General features: G+C 44.5%; 1 protein-coding gene across 5 annotated transcripts in view; it reads left to right on the top strand.

Moving 5' to 3' along the window:
- Nucleotides 1-19,335, top strand: part of SORBS1 (sorbin and SH3 domain containing 1) — a 121,983-nt gene that overhangs the window by 23,679 nt on the left and 78,969 nt on the right. For 2 of the 5 annotated variants that reach the window (XM_006831177.1, XM_006831174.1), the window contains 6 exons: nucleotides 1,929-2,073; nucleotides 7,114-7,143; nucleotides 10,905-11,077; nucleotides 12,679-12,742; nucleotides 14,601-14,675; nucleotides 15,008-15,070. In XM_006831177.1, coding sequence (XP_006831240.1) covers nucleotides 1,929-2,073; nucleotides 7,114-7,143; nucleotides 10,905-11,077; nucleotides 12,679-12,742; nucleotides 14,601-14,675; nucleotides 15,008-15,070 — 550 coding nt within the window. The remainder of the gene's footprint in view (nucleotides 1-1,928; nucleotides 2,074-7,113; nucleotides 7,144-10,904; nucleotides 11,078-12,678; nucleotides 12,743-14,600; nucleotides 14,676-15,007; nucleotides 15,071-19,335) is intronic. The other 3 variants (XM_006831176.1, XM_006831178.1, XM_006831175.1) reach the window with 2 other exon arrangements.

Below are 19,335 nucleotides of genomic sequence, written 5' to 3'. Positions count from 1 at the left end.
TGCTCTTGATCAGAACTCTAGGTAATAGTCATTTGTTTGATGTTCTAGTAACACACACACCATAGAGAAAACTGTTTCAATGTTTCATGTCACACAATCCACTAGGCTTATCTGTACTCACAGAGCTGTATGCCTGATATTTTATATGGGTTTTTTGGTACATTCTAGCAATTTTCACTTTTATGTTATTTATCTTTGTTATTATCAGGTAGGAAGTATGTAGTTATTTCCACCTTTCAAACTAAGAGGAGGTATGTGTGTCCAAGATCACACTGAACCTCTTAGAAGGTTTTATTCAATAAACGGAGCTGTCTCTCCTAAGTAATGCTGTTGTTAATTAAGTGCTGTAGAGGCAGTTCCAACTCATAACAACTCTGTATTGAGCTTCCAAGGAGTGGCTGGTTGGTTTGAATTGATGACCGAAGCCCTACTGTGTGTGAGGAGCTGTCCTGGGTGCTGACAGATCATCTCTGATTGTGCGTGTTTTCTCCTGGTAAAAGCTGCTCAAAATGCCACCTTCACAACAGATGGTTCCTATAGGTTAGGTGGAATTTACTGAGCACCTGCTGGCTGCAGAGCTACAGAGCATTGGGCCTAGAAAGGGCAAGAGCAAGAGAAAGGGGGAGTCATAGTCTTTGTCCCTGGGGCTGCTTAGAGAGTAAACCCAAACCAAACCATCAAGTGGATTCCAACTCATTGCAATTCCATATGTGTCAGAATCGAGTTGTGGCCCCAGAGGGCTTTCAGGGGCAGATTTTTCAGAAGCAGATCACCAGGCTCTTTTCCCAAGGTACTTATGTTGTTGTTGTTGTTAAGTGCCTTCGAGTCGGTTCCGACCCATAGCGACCCTGTACAGGGTTTCCAAGGGTATAAATCTTTACAGGAGTAGAAAGCCTCATCTTTCTCCTGCGGAGCGGCTGGTAGATTCGAACAGCTGACTTTAAGGTTCGCAGCCCGATTCGTACCCACTACGCTACCAGAGCTCCTGCCAAGGTACTTATAGGTGGCCTCAAATGGCAATGTTTTGGTTAGCAGCCAGGCATGTTAACTATTTGCATCACTCAGGAACTCCACTTACAAGAGTTGTAACTCTCAAGTGGACCACAACAATTACGCAACAGTAATTACCAAACATCTGTTCTTAAAAGCCTTTGAGAATGAGGTGCAATCTTGGTATTAGGATCTGCAAATTCCAAAATGGAAACTTTGCAAAACTTACAGATATGATGGGGGAAAGTGTTTAGATATCCTTGTTATATTCTAGCATCTTATTTTCATTTGTCTGAAAAAGATTGACATTATTCTCATCATATAGATTATAGCATTAGTGTTAATAATTTTTCTGATATTTCTAACAGTGACCTCAGATTTTAAAGCCAGGATTTTCACAGGGGCATCTTTCACAGGGATATCTGTCACCATCAGGACAGGAAATTGTTCAGTGATGCTGATGCTAAGAGTTGCTTTCCGAGAGCACAGCTACTTTAACTCTTCCCTGTTGTTACATCAGTGTCGTCTTGTCCTCACACTGCCCCATGGTGTGTACTAAACTTTGCCATTTAAACCAGCTCTTGTTCTTGGATTGCATTAGAAATTGCATGAGTTTTGCATGTTCTCCTACCTAGATTTGAATTTGCTTTTTCAATAACTGGATTGACTCACTATTATTACCAGGTGAAAACATGGCTGTTCTGCTGAGATGGATCAGTAACAGTCACCTTCCCTTGCTTTCCTCTCACTAATACCAAAAAAGAATAGATAATGCTTCCAAATTAATCTTCTAACTGCAATTAATGATATGGTATGTCTCCTTGTTGACAATTCCTTTTTAAATTAGGTTCTTCTAGCTTTCGATTTCTTCTTTCAGAAAATATCAATTCTAGGTCCCATGTGTTTATAGTTCATTACAGTGTTTGCTTTCTTTCCAGGCTTCAAGTCCTCTGCTAAATGAAGCTTCTTCCTCCCGTATTGGGACAGATGCCCAAACCTTTGCACCAGTCAGCAAGCCATCATCTGCTTATCCCTCCACAACTATCGTCAATCCTACCATCGTGCTCTTGCAACACAATCGAGGTAAGGAAACTTCATGGTGCCCACACACACACACACCCTCAACCCCACAGCTCACTGAAATCAGCATAGCTAGTCCACGACATTGTGACAAGAACTCTGCGCTTCAACAGAAAATTTCACAGGTCTAGAACTTCCCTCAGGCCTTCTGCTCCAGTTTATTCATGCTCACAACCCACTCAGTAGACTTAAGCAGCCTCCAACATGTCAGGTAGGGTAATTCGGTGGCACAAATGGTTAAGCACTGGATCACTAATCAAAACCTTGGTGGTTCAAACCCAGTCAGAGGCACTTCAGAAATAAGGCCTAGTGAGCTGCTTCTGAAAAGTCATAGCTTTGAAAGCCATATGGGGGTCAGTTGTACTCTGCACATGTAGGGGCTCAATGAGTCAGAATTGATTCAACAGCAACTAGCAACAACACGCGTGCCATCTACCTTGGGTGTTCACATTTGTCTTCTAAAGATGACAACATACACACAAACGACAGATCTGTGCCTCACAATTCCCTTGTCAGGAGAATTCTAATCAGGCCTTTGCTTGGAAAATCTAGGGACAGTGAATACCTCTTTTAAGTAGTGTCATCAATGTTTTAGTTCTTTGACATAATAAAATTTCTAGCAAGTTCAGTAATCCCTTTGTTGTTGTTAAGTGCTGTGGAATCGGTTCCGACTCATAGCGACCCTGTATAGGATTTCCAAGGAATGACTGGTGAATTTGAACTGCCAAACTTTTGATTAGCAGTCCATTGCTTATCCTACAGTGCCACACCAGGACCCCAGTAATCCCTTTAAAAACCCAAAATTTTAAATATATATATATGTTTTTGTTTTTTTTTAAATAGAAATTTTCTAAAGTGTAAAATCGATTTTTCTACCTTAAGACAGGTAACTGAACTTTTCTCAGGGACTCACCTTCATTGTTGTCCATGGTTAGTGCTCTGGGCTATTGGCTCAGGTGGTGCCCTATAGGACAGGAGATTTAGGTGACTTTCTGCTTCTACTTAATGTGGCCCCAGCCAGCTGTGCTTCAGTTTCAGTGTATGTTTTCTATGGTTTCTCCTGATTGCTTCTGGTTGGCCTTTCCCATCTCTGGAGGTATGTTAGCTGGTGGTGGCTGTGTGCCGTGGAGTCAGTTCCGACTCATAGTGACCCTGTATAGGGTTTCTGAAGCTGTAAATCTTTACAGGAGCAGAACGCCTCATCTTTCTCCAGTGGAATAGCTGGTAGTTTCGAACTGCTGACCTTGAGGCTCGCAGCCCAATTCATAACCACTACGCTACCAGAACTCCTTCTGGAGGGATGTTAGGACTAGCCAAAGCAGAAGTGCTTCAAAGGAATATTGTATATACTGACCCTTCTGCTTCTAAATCCCAGAGAATGATATTAAGTTTTAAGTTTCCCTTTGTGGAATGACACAGAGGAGTAAATTTCCCTTCAGAGAAGTCATATGCAGTGTGAAATAGGAAGTTTTCAAGTTGCTTCCTAGTATAGAAAGAGCTTTGAGTTTGCACTTTGGCGATTTATTTTGTTCACAAGTTAGTACCAAGTCTTCCTTTTCTTGACTTCCAGCTCGCCTACTTCATAGCTTTCTCCCCTCCGCCTCCCTTGGCATTAACTTGGATAAGAATGAGACTGGAGTCTATTTTTAATTGTTTTCTGTGTTAAATAGAGTTTCTGTTTCCAACTCCTAACTGGAAGAGCAGATGAATGAAACGTTTTCTCTTTTTCTCACTCAAAGTCACCCCACTCAAATCTTAGTTATATTAGTGGGGTTTTTTTTCCCTCTATGCATGGTCCCCATATTAATTTTCACCCATGAATCTGTGTTCTTCAAAAGATAAAAAGGGTCCCAACCCTCATGCTGAGCTGCTTAAGAGCCCAGTCTCCGTCCAGCAGTGCCCTGCCCCTTACTGGCAGGAGCTCTTGGTGCCCAGAAAGTGTCTCTAATTTAGGACAAAATGAAATTTTGGTTCTTTGTGAATTTCTTTATGACTCATCCTTTTAAAAAACCCAGTCAAACAGAAGCAAGTTAGTTCCCAGAAGGAAAGACAGTTTCTTTTTAAAAAAGTGATTTCTTTATCTGGTTCTGGGAAATGACTCCATCTAATGGCAGCTGCTTCTCAAAGTTCGTCTGATGACACCTAGTGAGATTTCTCTGGGCACAGAAATGTCTAGCATTCATTTTTGTGTTTTCATAGAATAAGTGGGATCCTCATGTTTAACTCAAATACCCTTTTGGATCTTGTGCTCCTCTTATGTCTGAGTTCTGTCTTAGGGTTTAAAACTCAGCATGATGTAGTCAGACACTCATCCTTCATAAAGCACATACAAATCGTGGCATTAGATTTTTTGAATGAAATAGTAATAGTATAACATTGTTGAGTCGGTACAAACTCTTGGTGACCCCATGTCTGTCAGAGTAGAACTGTACTCTTGGTGCCCAGTTTTCAAGTTGCTTTTATGGAAGTAGTTCTCCAAGCCTTCCTTCCAAGACACCTCTAGGTAGACTCAAACTTCCAGCCTTTGGGTTAGCAGCTGAGCACATGAACCATTTGTACCTCCCAGTAACTCCAAGGAAATGGTGCATTCTGTAAAGGGACCATGCAGTGTTTCATTTGTTGTACTTGAGTTCACATGAGTGGAGCCAACTTGTTAGCAACTAACAGCAATAGTCTTGTAAAGTGCAAACCATATGTTCACAGGTAGGACAGGAAGAGCCTAACCGCCCAGCCTTGTGTTTAATTGTATGTGGGATTTAGGTCAAGGAGTTTTTTTTGTTGTTGTTGTTGTTTTTTGGCTCCACTTTGGAATGTGCCCTACTCGGCAGCTCTGTCTTGCCTCAGAGACATGAAGTTCCATAAAGACAATTTCTTAACTATTGCAAAGTCTCTTGAGGGGAGAATCACTTTACCCCACTTCTAGAATTCTAGTTGAGTCATCCTAAAAAAGGGTACCCTCTACTTTTTTCTGCTCAAACTGTCCTGTTCCCCTGGCTTTAAATAGTGGGCCACTGAGCTCTTGCCTGGCACTGCTAGTTGGAAACAGCATATCTTCTATCCCCTCTTTCCTGAGTTTTCACACCATATGTGTTTGAGAGCAAATCATTTGTGACCCGTTTGGGAAGGAAGATTTGAATCAGAAAACTCAGAACTGGAAGAGTCCCGTGAGCCCCCTAGCTCAGGTTTTCTCAGTCTTCAGTGTACATAGAATTGTGTTGTTAAGTGCTGCCGAGACGGTTCTGACTCATAGTGACCCTGTATAGGGTTTCCAAGGAGTGGCTGGTGAGTCTGAACTTCCCACCTTGTGGTTCAAACCAACCTTGGGGTCCAGTACTTATCCCACAGTGACAGGTGAGGTATTTTTAACTTGCAGATTTAGATTCAGGAGGTCTTGGGTGAGCCCTGAGATCTGCATTTTCAGCAAGCTTACATGGCATGCTCTTGCTGTTGGCCCATGGGTCACACTTGGAGAGCAAGAGTTCAATGGTTCCCAGACTTGGATTTTGTGGACACAGTCCATAAGACAGTCTAAACACTACCTCAGGTTGCAAATTTCTAACTTTGTTAAAGAGCACTCCTGAAAGTTGCTACTGTCCGCCATCACATGTCATCCATGAGAGAAAGACCATTTACACTACAGAAATGGGGACAACAGAGTCTTTTAAGTGGAGTGAATTTTTGCTTCGACCCACTGGTGAAGTCCTGCCACGAGCCTTCATACTAGTTTGAGGACCATAGATCTAGTTAAGCACCTTGATTTAACAGACAAGGAAACTGAGGTCGAGAGGTTAAGTGATTAGCTTGTGTCTTCGGCTGGTTGCTGACAGAATTGAACCTTGAGCTCCAGCTGGGCGTCTGGTTATCCTGACACCTGGCCCATCCACACCAGAAGACGGACAGATAACTGCTTTTGCTGGCTGTGAATGTCCTGTGGTCAGTCTCTGTTTACTTTGTCGACACTGATTGTGGTAGGAGGATGGGGACCTGGCCAATGGAGACAGACGTTCTTTAATGATAACAGAGTATCCATGGGCTGGCAAGCAGTCTATTTTTATCTATGTGCCTGCTTTATACTTAGCAGCTGTGGTAGGTAAAGGTCATTTCATGTGCTTATTCCATTGCACGTACACACAAGACTCTCCAAAAGGAGACAGCTGGCCTCTCTGCCGCCTCGAGTACCCAGGCCATGTGATTAGACTCAGAAAGAGCACTGGGCTAGGAGCTGGAGAATCTGGTTTTCAGTGTCATCTTGGATCATTTATGCCCCTTATCTGAGGTCTCCCAGCCAATGCTGACTTTTAAGATTTTCCCGGCACCCTGGTCCAGCCAGTTGATAGAATGATTAGGAGTATGACCTTGAACCAGTTTCTGAACTTTGCTATGCATCAGTATCTTCATCCGTGTAAACCCACTGCCGTGGAGTTGATTCTGACTCATAGTAACCCTTTATAGAGTTTCCGTGTGGCGCTGTAGGATCAGCATTCGACTGAACTACAAGGTCAGCAGTTCAAACTCACCAGTTGCTCCTCAGAAACCCTATACAGGGTCGCTCTGAGTATATGACAATAATGAATCTTTCTAGGACCAGACATCATATCTTCCTGCTAGGGTTGTTGTGAAAATTAAAACATTAGCACATGTAAAAACCCTTAAAACAGTACTTGTACTTAACAAGCCCTTTAGAGATGGGAGCTGCCATGGTTACCATGACAATTACATGACAATGTCAAAGCCGTACAGAGGTGGTACAAGACCGTGCTCACTGAAATGCAGGAAGGTAGGGAGGGTTATTGAGATGAGATGTGCACAGCTAGAAACAGTGTCAGTCCCTGTCCTGGCCCATAGCTGAGGGGATCACAGCCAGAGAGTGGGAGCCACAGTAATGCCCCTGCGGTCAGTTGGGCCACACAATATCTTAGTGTCTGAGCCCAGAGGACACTGAGGACACCGAGTTTGGAAGCCTGATGAGTTATGCTGGGGCTTCTTGTCTCAACACATGCTGTCTCAATCTCACTTACAATGTGTTTTCTTCTTTTGTCACAGAACAGCAGAAACGACTCAGTAGCCTTTCAGGTAGGTGAAAAAGATCTGTCGACATGTTAACCCCTATCTCTGTTAAAGCCATTCTCTGACCAGCAGACGTTCCGTCTGCAGAAGCCTCAGGAGCTGCTCTGATGTGTTGGGAACTGGGCTTCCTGTTACCTTACGAGGAGGGTGGAAACAGGTATGGGTCTGCCTCTAGCCTGCAGCCTGGTGGGCCAGACCAAAGAATAGCGCCAGACGGCCACCTGTGCCCTTGGAACTGTGATAAGTGCCTGGGTGGGTACAAACAGAATAAAACCAACAAGGGGCTGTACTTTCAATGGAGTGTTCATGGCCTGCCTCTCGGTTTCTAGCTCTTTCCTAGGATATGGCAAGTTAAGGTTGACAAGTGTGGGCAGATTCTTCCCTTTTTGGGTGGTAAGCCCAAATCCAGTAACTGGTCCCAGGTGATCAGCCCAGGTAGAGCCTCCAGACTAGCAGTGCCTGGAAGAGGGTGTTAGGGCATTGCTTCTTGAACTTCATCAGATGTGTGTCTCCTGGAGAAACTTGTCAAAACTTGGATTCTGAGTCCCACTGCAGAGGCTCAGATTGAGTAGGTATGGGCAAGGTGCTCCCGCGCTTCGAGGACCAGGTAGTTCAAGAGCCAGCAGTGATGGGCAGTGACTGCAAATATAACCAGATACCAGGACTCCCACCCCGATAAAGTATGCACAAATGGGACAGTGGTGGTTATGTGCCGTGGAGTCGGTTCTGACTTATAGCGATCCTGCATAGGGTTTCCGAGGTTGTAAATCTTTACGGGAGCAGAAAGCCTCATCTTTCTCCAATGGAACAGCTGGTAGTTTCGAACTGCTGACCTTGAGGTAAGCAGCCCGACTGTCTCTACTGCACTACCAGAGCTCCATAGTGATGGAGTAGAAAGGGGAAAAACACAACAGTGGGAAATGTTGGGCCTTTTGTTGTGGCTTCCTAGAACCATTTTCCTCTGAGTCCTGGTTCTACCATTCACTCTTGGTGCAACCACAACGGGTTAACCTCCTGCTTCTGGGCTTCACCTGATAGCTGTGAGGTATTGCTATCAGTAGGTGCCTCTATGGGTTTCCTCCCCTGTGATTTTATCAAGTACCTGCTTTGTGCCATGACCTAGCCAAGCTCTGAGGCTCTGTCGGAGAACTCTGCTGCCTTCAAATCACTTACACTGTGGTATGGGGCCTTGTAAGCTTTCTTTGATCCTGGTCTCCTTGGGTAATCTAATGAGAGTGGTAGATGCATTTGCCAGCAAAAGTCACACGTGTGCAGACATGTGCTTGAGCCTTCTGTGGGTTTGCAGATCCTGTGATCCTGTGAACTCCAGGGTGAAGAGCCCCTGATGGGGGTATAATAAATGCCGCTGTTTTCTGATCAGCTGTAACATGACTATTGTGTGATTTCATCCACTGCTGTCCCTGTGATTGGTGGAGAGGCTAGGCAGATGGGTATGGGGCTCTCACACCCTCTCAATTTTATCAGGACTTGGCCACAGGACTAGGATAGGCTGTGTTTGAACTCAAGTTACTTTGAGCTGCCCCCTTCTTGAGCTGCCCCTCTCTAGCCCACCCTACCCCTTGGCTCCAGCCCAGGTTGCTGAGAACAAGGTGGCTCTGAGACAGTGGCTTCTGTGTACTCCTTCCCAGGAGTTTGAAAGGGACATAGGGGATGATGAAAAAGGGGGTCTAGCCGAATTTGAAGACCGAGAGTTTGGCTGTATCCTCTTCGAGCTGGTTGTCCCTGGGTAAAATGTCTTCATCTCTCCAAGCCAGAGTTTCCTTGTGGGGGAGAAAAGGGAATATTATCCTGGCTTCTGCCTCTCAGAGGTGGTGTAACGATCGTATGTGATGGAGACGGGAACAGGCAATGCTTTGCAAACTGTAAAGTATTGTATAAATATGGCAGGTTAAAGCTAGTTCTCAGCTCTAAAGTAAGTGTAACACAGCCCTTCCTCCGTGGGCTCAGGGGCACACTGAGAAGTGATGTTTGATGGTGGAGATACGTAAAGTCGGTGCTCCCTAAATGTTAAAAAGAGGAAGCATCGTTACGTTCTGCAACGCCAGAAGGAGAGAACCTTGGAGTGAGGCTTTGCCCGTTGCCCCTATAGTGATAGGACGTGGAGAGGGGCTTGGGGCAAAGGGGCTGCCATCAGGCAGCCTCCCTCACTTCAACAGTTATCTGTGGAGCCAGTGCAAGGCTTCATGCTCAGAGAGAGTCCTCCAGGAATGAGAGTAGCATGGTGTTTGGGCTCGTGAAGCTCCAATCCAAGTCTCCTTGGTTAGACAAGAGGGGATGCTTAGGAGAGAGGGGGATCATGTCACACTTTTCCAAGGGCAGCGTAAGCACAGCTGTGAACCTTCATCCCAAAGCTTTGGGAGGACAGCAGAGGAGCTCTCTGTGACTTTTCTCTGGTCTGATCTAGTGCCCTCTCCAATGTCTGGTTTGTTTGTTCTTTCCATGTAAACACCCGCTTCCTAGAGTTCTCTTGATGTACATTTCCTGGTTCATCTCCTATTCTTCAGACAACTCTCGTTTTTCTAGGATGGGCATCCCTCAGTGCATGATTTCAGCCCTTGACTGTCCTCAGTCCCTCCTCCACTGAGTGCCACCCCACTCGACCCCCTTGACTTCAGCCGTCAAATTTGCTGCCTCCCAAACCTGCCCTCCTGCTGGTCTCCTCACCTGAGTGGACTCCACTCCCATAGTTCTTCTGGAGAACTGTGCTTATGAACAGTTCCGCATCAGTATCTTGCTGTCATCTCGGAGTTACCATGGTCCAACAGGAAGTGACCCTCTCTCTCTCCTAACCCCTACCCTTTCCTAAGTTCCCCACTTGGATCCGAACCCTGGATGCATGTGAGACAGTGTGTGGTGATGGGGGGATCCCTGGAGCCAGGACCCTTTCTCATGACCCTGCTTCCTGTGGTCCTGTAGGTTGGGCTCTGTCACAGTTGTGTGTGTAGGAACCACCTTGGATCTGGATAAAGTGCAGATTCAGACGCAGTGGGTCTGGGTGGGGCCCCTGTTCTAGAACCAGGAAAACTATAGAATCAACATGCTGAAACCACAGCAGCTCAGTTCTCCAATGACTTCCCTTTCACTAAATTCAAAATCAAGTCTTTATCACATGCTTGCTTTCCAAGTCTTGCTTGGTGAGTTACTTCAAGGTTTACTACCCGCATTTGATTATTGAAGATGGTGAGAGAGAGCTACATGAGGTCATTAAAACCCTCAGCTTCTCGGGTCCCTATAATGCCTTCATCAGTGTGTTCTTGACATCAGGAGTCCGAGGCCGTTTTTTTTGTTTTGTTTTGTTTTGTTTTTACTAGCAGGGGCAAATAGTAATAAATATTTGAGGCTTTGCAGGTTGTGTGGATACAGTTTCTATCATAACTATCCAACTCTGCTATTGTAGTTGCAGGAGTCCTGGTGTGATGCTGCGGGTTAATGCACTGGACTGCAAAGTCTGTCTGAACCACTGAGGTCGGTAGTTCAAGCTCACCAGCCACTCCACAGAAACCCTATACAGGGTCGCTATAAGTCGAAACCAAACTCAGTGGCACTTAATAACAACAGCATTGTAGTTTAAAACAACCATAACAACACATAAATATATGACTCTGGCTGTAGTTTGCTGATCCCTGCTTTAGGTGAAAGCCCTTCCCATTTATGTGAAAGTTGGTAAAGACATGATTCCCAGCTGGGAGTTTTTTTGCTTTAAAGATCCCAGAAGAGCTTCAGCTAACAGTTGTCTTCATTTCCAGATTCTGTATCAGAAAGAAGAGTGAAAGAGCAGGACTTGACACCGACCCAGGAAAAAGTCACCTCACCGGTCAGGGCTACCGAAAGAAAAGCGAAGGATGGCAGTAGGCGGGTGGTGAAGAGTGCCCAGGACCTAAGCGATGTGTCCATGGATGAAATTGGCATCCCACTCCGGGTACGAATACTGGCCTAGAAGTCCCCCTTAGACATCATCCTAAACAAACCAGTACACATGTATCCCTGAGTGTGTGAACCCCATCTGCCAGTTACAAAGACTCCCTATCAAATGGACTCAGGGGGAATGCTGTATTTCACAATCTTCCTTTATCACTCTGTGGTGCATATGTGGAAATTGTTGATCCAGAATTATTGTACAACCCTGAAAAGTGTGAAAGGAGCTCTGGTAGTGCAATGGTTAAACACTCAGCTGTTAACCCAAATGTCAGTGGTTCAAGTCCACCAACCGCTCCCCAAGGGAAAGGTGTGGCAGTGTGTATCTGTAAAGAATTACTGCCTCTGGGCAGTTCTCTGTTTTATAGGGTCATTGTGAATCTGAATCCACCTGATGGTACTGGGTTAGGTTTAGGGACAGTGAAAGGCCCAGGGCCTCTGTTGACAGGCTTAGGAAGAAGTTCCCTTCATGGGAGCCTTCTGAGAGAGTAGGAAACTCCAGGGGACTCCCAGAGCAGGGGATATGGGCGGCCCCACCCCAGCTCTCCTCAGGCATTTGTAGCTCGCCATGTGCCACTGGCTGCAATATATTCCCCGGTGACTCCCATATAGGCACATTGTGGCCATTTCAAGGAAGCGAGTTACCCGATAGAACCTGCAGTGGGCTAAGGACCTAGGTGATCTTACAGAAAGAAAATCACTACGAGCAGAGTAGTGATAACGGCTCCCCTTCATTCAGTGCGTGATCTCATGTCAACATCACTGCCCCTAGAGGTGGCTACTAGTATCATTCCCATTTTATAGATGCGGAAACTGAGACTCAGAGGAATGATTGCCCTTGCCCAAGTTCACACAGCTTGTAGGTGGCAGAGCAATGTGTCTAGTCAGGCACCCTCTGGGACCTTGGGCAGCTGCTTACTTTGGCTTTCTGTATCTCATCTCCTCATCTGAAAAGTGGGAGTGAAGATATCTAATCTAACCACGTTCTGTCTGTCCCTGTCCTTATTTTATTTTTATCTTAAAAAAACAACAACAAACACAACTTTGTGGTGAAGATAAATATTCCTGGGCATTAGATGCTATTTATGAGTTATGTTTGAATGTATGTGTTCTAAATCTGGCCCTGTACAAGGTGACTTACGTATAATTCCGCAGAATAGCCTAGGAGTGGCAGAGGCCTGGCTTAATAAGCAAATGCCTTGTCTCTTTACTTCAAGTCTAGCATAGTCTATGGAGAGAGATTCTCTCTAAATGGAAGCATATTTATTCTCTGACTCGCTAAAAAAAAAGTAAGAAGGGACCCATTTCAAATGGATCCTTACTTACTTTCTACAGAACTCTGCATCTTTTTGACCAAACATTTTTCTGCAGCTTCAGGTCTGAATTTCTTGGTCTGTTTGTTCTTTCTCAAAAGCTTTGCATCTTTTATAAGATTAAAATGTAGGATCTCAAAGGTGCATAGAACTACACCGCTGAGTTTTGACTTTAGATGCTGCTACTTTCCTGTTTGATTTTCAAGCTTGTAATCATAGAAGTTTTAAAACTTGCCAAGATTTCCATTTTATTTTCTTTCTCTTATTTGCCTTTTTTTTTTTTTTTATCCAGAACACCGAAAGATCAAAAGACTGGTACAAGACTATGTTTAAACAGATCCACAAACTAAACAGAGGTACTGATTTTGTTTGTAGATACTGTGCTATGCTGTGGGATGTTGACTGTTGTACATTGGGAAGGCTTAAATGCACTTTGCTCAATGCCAGAAGGTGGACCTGTGGCTGGACCACATTAATGACTGGCTTGCTTTAGCCCAGCCATGCATCCTCAGAGCAAAGGAAGAAGATGCATTTGTGCACCTGCTTCAGATTTTGGATTTGAGAGCAGCTCTCAAATCCATCCTCCTAGATGCTATGGAATGTATCTGCTTGTGCTCCAGCATTTGTCGCCTGGGGACACGAGCAGGTCCAACTCCCACTGGCTTCCAGCTTAAGGTGCATCTCTGTGCATCAGCCCACGAGTGCCTTGGGGGCAGAGCAAATTGAGAAAGCACTGAACTGGTTATTAAAAGCACTGGATTCTCTCCTGAAGTCAACCCCCCAAGCACTCCTGTGTCCTTGGGCCAATCGTGTACTTCTCTGTGCTTGTCTCACTTCCCTTCCTCTGAGCAGTGTTGTAGGTCTATGGGAGAGTAAATCATGTCCAGGGAATGAACCTTTCCAAAGCCCCGGGCAGCCCGTATGAAGAACGCATGGTGCACCTGTAAGACAGCCTGAATGTGTCTAACACCCTTCCCCTGCTGGGAGTCAGCACTTGGCAGATAGCCCTGAGAGTTAGCCTAAGAACTGACACACCAGAACCCACTCAAGCTGGAAGGGATGTGCTTCCAAAGCAGAGGCCCACTGGACTGTCAGCAGGAGACCCAGCAAGGTGGCTGAGCCCTAAGCCAGTGCTCAGGCAGATACACCCTGCCCCCCAACCCCAGCGCTCCTCACCTCTATGCTGCCTAACCACTGATTGGCATGGATGTAGCTGTGCAGTGGGAGGGATGCCGCTCCTCATCCGGCAGAGCTTCCCCACCTTGCCATGACCAAATCCAGTCTGGTCGCCTGGCTCAGATGACACCTGAAAGCAACACCCAAGCATTCCACCTAAATTGCAAATATCCAATTCCTCTGATTAGCTGTGGATGCCAACTAACGTCACTATTAATTAGCTCTTGCAGAGTTCAAAATGAAGCAGGGTGTGCCCCTCTTCAAATTCTGCATACAGAAACATTCAGTATGGAGCATTTCTGAGTCAAGAATGATTGTCCTGTGGCTGGGAGGATGATGGTAATGCTGAAGTCTGGGCCTCTGTGATCAGCTGGGGTCACTGGACACATCCTCAAGCTGCTGCCCACTGCCTGGAGTGGTCTGTGTCTCTCTCACCTTCACACCTAACTTTGACAGTGCAAATGCTGAGACACAGGCAGATTGATGAAAATCTCATATTTTGCCCGTATTAAGGCCGTGTTGGTCTTCTCATAGATCATAATTGTTTGCTCAACCTAAATGACAGTTTCTAAACAAGACTGTCTGCCCTACACATAGGCAGTGTTATCTTAGGAATTAACAATCTGTCTGTTTGCCTTGACTCTAATATCCACAACACAAGCTTTGATTTTTTTAAAAAATGTTTTTGAGTGTTTTCATTACATACTGTTCATACTAGCATGCTTACTATGTATACCTATAAAACGTGGAAACATCAGACGCTGTCCTAAAGGCTTCTTGCCCATAGAGCCTGTAAACATGTAATTCTTTGTCCAAGAAAGAAGTCGATATTGTCTCTTTAGATGTGTCTCAGTCATTCAGGCAAAAGGACTGGATTTTTTAAAAGCAGTTTGATTTTTTTTTTTTTTCCATATCACTAGTGAAGCTCAGTATGTCCCAGATTTCCAGGAACCTCAATTGTGTTTGCATTCCTCGTCGTTCATTCTCTCCATTTGTATCTTCCTCTATTCTCTCTCCCAAACCTGCTCCTCTGCCCAGACATTCCTGAAGAAAACCCTTATTTCCCTACGTACAAATTCCCTGAACTTCCTGAAATCCAGCAAAATTCTGAAGGTACCATAAAATTTAGATGGTATATCTGTTGTCCTAGCCTTATTTCTTATTGTTCCATTATAGGAATAAGATTTGGCTTTTAGATTTTATTTTGATAGTTGTCTTTTTTTTTTTTTTTTGGTTGTTGTTGTTGGTAAAAATTTTATTCTACTCATTTGCATGATGTGCTATATTAAAATAACTAAATCCTTTCTAATTCATTATTCTGTTTGCAAGTGTGTTGCCTGTGTGCTTTAATAACACTAAAATAGATCCTCAGTCAATTGGAAATTTGTCAGTTCCTCCACTTCAAGGTGGATAGTTTCAAAACCCAATGCTTTTCTCTGCTACAGAGGAGAGGCCTTACACTCCTACCTACCAGTTTCCTGCATCTACTCCTAGTCCCAAATCTGAAGGTAATTAAAGGAAAACTGTGTGCCTCCCTTTGTACTGGTGGTGGTACTTTTTTTGTTCACGTTGAGGTTTCTCCTGGTTGTTGCTAAGAGCTCTCTCTCAGTCGTTTGCTTCCTTGTAACTTTGTTTTTTTGTGATGTCTCGCTCCTTGCTGACTGTATCTATCCAGATGGTGTTTTAATCCTGGTCCCTCCAGGTTTGCATGATTAATGGGGTAGGCAGTAAGGAGCTCTGATAGCATAGTGGTTACGAATCAGGCTGTGAACCGCAAGGTCAGCAGTTCAAAACTACCAGCTGTTCTGCGGGAGAAAGATGAGGCTTTCTGCTCCCGTAAAGATTTACAGCCTCGGAAACCCTGTACTGGGCCGCTGTGAGTCGGAACTCCAAAGCACATAACCACCACCAGTGTAACTTAGTTATACTGCTTTGAACTTGGTTGCGACTCTGTGAAAAACTGACTCTACCTAACTGTCCAGGGCTTTGTATTTTGGGATGTTACATGTCCTAGTGGATGGGCAGTGACTTGGGGAAACTGAGTCATGGTAGCTAATGGGCAGAAGGAGGTACCTGCCATCTATTCCATCATTAACCAAACCCTTACTGATGTTTAACATATTCAAGGGTAACATCCTGGAAGCAGTTAGATATAGTTTGAGTTACAATACCATATTCCAGTGTTTTTCGCCCAAAACTAAGCAAGATTTAGCTCTAGCTAAGAAATAGTTTCCAATTATTTCATGCTAAGGTCTATTTTGAAAGAAAAGTTACCAAACAAACCCAGACTTAAATGGAAAAGTGAACCATTGAATATTATTCATTAGGCTTTTCCGTGTCAACCAGAGCTTCTGTTTGGTGTGAGACAGCCTAGTCTGTCTCAGTTCTGGTTCCAACTAAGAGCGGTCTTGAAAGCATGACTGGCAGAGTTGAACACAAACAGAAAATTTTCCGGGGTAATTTTGCCCACATGCGATTTTTTGATTTGTTCTGTATTTGGACTTGAGGACAAAGCCCACTTTGCAGCAGACGCTCCCTTCAGTCACCTGTGATCATAGATGAAGGCATGACACCCATAGTCATGGGCAGGTGAAGGCCCACCTGGAGAGGTCCTGTGGAGAACACTGGAGTGGAAGATTGCCTGGCCAAGGCCTATCACAGGCGCTACCAGGCAGCTTGGCTGTTAGTGTGAAGTCAGGGCTTCACGGTGCCATCCCTACCCTCTAGGGCTCCATGTCACCAGCCACCACACCTGGAAGAAGCCATAGCTACATCAAGTCAGACATACTAGAGGTTTGGGCTTGTTTGCTTAGAGACATAGACTGCATGTGGTGACATGATACCTTTGTATGTAGAACTTAGAAGCTAATCTTACTTTTTTTATTATTCCCCAAAGACCAAAGAAGAAGAAATAGGCTTAAATAGTGAAGGAAAATAATTAGGTTGGACATTACAAAATAAACTAAGGTGATTTGACTGTAAGCCAAGTTTCTAAGATATTCTCTCTCCTAGACAGCCTTGAAAAGATTCCATCCCTTTCCCTTAGCCCTGGTAGTTGACCTATCCGGACATGCATCACCGGTTTATTTAATGAGACCAAGCCTTTTGACTAATGAGTGAAATATTTGAGCCAGAGAATTTTTAAGAATTTATTTTCTTTTTTGTCCTCTGGATTTGTGGATCCTTGACATGCGGTTTTGATGTCTGTGCATTCCAACAGGCTCTCGTTGGCCCTGTCCTTGGTGCTATTTCAGCCCTACTCCTGGGGCCCACGGCTCTAGGCACATCCTTCTCAACACAGGAAAGCTTCATGCCTTCCAAAGAAATGCCACCTACAGATTTTAATGAGCACTGGAAAAATAGATATTTTCCTTAGAAATGTGAGCCATCATTTCAGAGTGGAGTAGGAGGTTGTGGGTGGTGGCGTTTGTTTAATTCAGAAATGAAACTGGAATGATTTGTAATAAACATACCAGAAGCCTAGCCTAAGAACTTGCTGCCTTGAAGTTCTAGTTGTTTCTACAGCATTATTATAACAGACATTTCTAAGTATCTCAAAGCTTATTCTCCATAATAGTAAAGGACTATGTTAAAGTTTATATTAGCTTAGCAGCTTTTCCTCCATCTTCCAACAACAGTGGAAAGTAAACTGCTGGCCTGACTTTTAGAGGATAAATAGAATGATCATGTCTGAATCAGTGAAGTTTAAAGTGTGTGTGTGTGTGTTTTAAGTGCTACAGACTCCAACAAAGAATAGTCACTTCTAAACATTTTACAGGCTTTGGGATTGCTCTTTTTGGAACAAGGGAGGTATAACATAATTATACTTCATTTCATGAGGCACTTAGGAGGAATTGGGGCGAGGAGTGTTGGGGAGAATAGAATTAATTCAAGAAACTTATTTCCTATAATTTTGCTGCATACCGTGATCACTAGGAAACTGATCACAAATAAAAAGCAATAAGAAATCTTTTGGGAATAACATTCAAGAAAGGGAACCCTGGTGGCACAGTTGTTCAACACTCAGCTGCTAACCAAAAGGTTGGTGGTTCAAATCCACCAGCCACTCCATAGGAGAAAGATGCGGTAGTCTGCTTCTGTAAAGATTTTTCAGCCTAGGAAACCCAGTGGGGCAGTTCTGTTTTGTCCTTTAGGGTCACTATGAGTTGGAATTGACTCAGTGGCAATTGTGTATGTGTGTTGTTGTAGTTGAATGAGTTTAACTTTCTTTATTTTTTAACCTGCACTTGGCCATCCCTTTACCATCATTTCTCCCCTCTGACCCAAAGGTATTTGTCTGTGAATTACAAACCATTCTTTATGTTAGAGGCATAAGTCCTTTCCCTGCATCTGAGATGCTACTTGTTAAAAAAAAAAAATTGGGGATCGAGAGGGATGGGTGTTGATGGACACCAGTTCTAGCCACACACCCCCCAGTACCCATAACTGCAGAAGGTTTTCTAAGATTAGTCTTCAGAAATCCTGCCTGTGTTTGGCTGGGTTCTCCAGTGAAACTTATATATGTACAAGAGGACTTCAAAAAGTTTGTGGAAAAATTCCATATCTTTTCATTCCATTATCCCATGAACTTTTTGAAGCCTGCTCATATTTAAAAGTATATATCTAGATTTATCTCAAGGAAATGCCTCACATGGTTGTGTTGTTGTTGTTAGGTGCTATTGAGTTGATTCTGGCTCATAGCAACCATACACACAGCAGAATGAAACACTGTCCAGTCCTGTGCCATCCTCACAATTGTTGTTAAGCTTGAGCCCATTGCTGCTGCCACTGTACCAATTGTCCTTGTTGGGCGTCTTCCTCTTTTATACTGATCTCCACTTTACCTAACATGATATCCTTCTCCGGGGACTGGTGTCTGGCAAGTCCCAAGTCTGTGGGTCAGACATCAGACTGGAGGCTTCTCCTGATTGTCATAGCAGCAGGGCTGATGAACCCAAGATCGGCAGGTCAGATGGCAGGCTGTGGAGACTCATGAACTCCAAGATCGGCGGACTATACAGCAGGCCTCAGACTGCAGTCTGGAGAACCAGAGGTCAAGTAATGATGACCGAGATGCAGGATCCAGATCAGGCACAAAGCCAAAGCTCTTTACCAGAACATCCGTATGTACTGGATGCAGGCCAGATCCCTAAGGAAACTGATTGGCTGCTCATGGCAGATCTCCTCGTGAGGAATGACTGCATCATAGCTCCCAAACCACTGAGAATTATGGTCCATCAGAAACCATCACGCTGCCTGTGGTTTTAGCTGAAGCAGGAGCAAGGGGGAGATAAACATAGAGAACAGTTTCCCTTTCCTCTTTGTTTTTAGGGGCAGAGCGCGGTGGTAACACCTCAGTACCTCATAACAGTAATCCTAAAATTAGAATAACGGCACCACCCTGACAATGACAGAGAGACTGCTGCTCCTTTCTGTATAAGGTCCCAGGCTGAGCACATCACAGTTACCTCCTTTTCATCCTCCCAGCAACCCCAGGAGGTAGAGCCTCATTTTTTTAAATGAAGAACCTGAAGCTCAGAGAGGTTAAGAAACATGTAGGCTCAAACACTAAGTGATTCAAACCCACGTCTAAATGACCCCCCAACATGTACTTTTACTAACTCTGTTGTACTGCTCTGCTGATTCCTCCCCCTCTCCGGATACATGTAATGAGCTTGGTTTTCCACCCTGGCCACCAGGTCAAGGTTCTCTGATGCTATCTCCAGGATCCCCCTGCTTCTGACTCCATCATTTCTTAGTCACCTGAGCCAGT

Source organism: Chrysochloris asiatica, unplaced genomic scaffold (genome assembly GCF_000296735.1).
Source record: "Chrysochloris asiatica unplaced genomic scaffold, ChrAsi1.0 scaffold00003, whole genome shotgun sequence".
Lineage (NCBI taxonomy): Eukaryota > Metazoa > Chordata > Mammalia > Afrosoricida > Chrysochloridae > Chrysochloris > Chrysochloris asiatica.
Note: the sequence above shows the minus strand (reverse complement) of the source record. Positions and strands in the feature narration are given on the sequence as shown.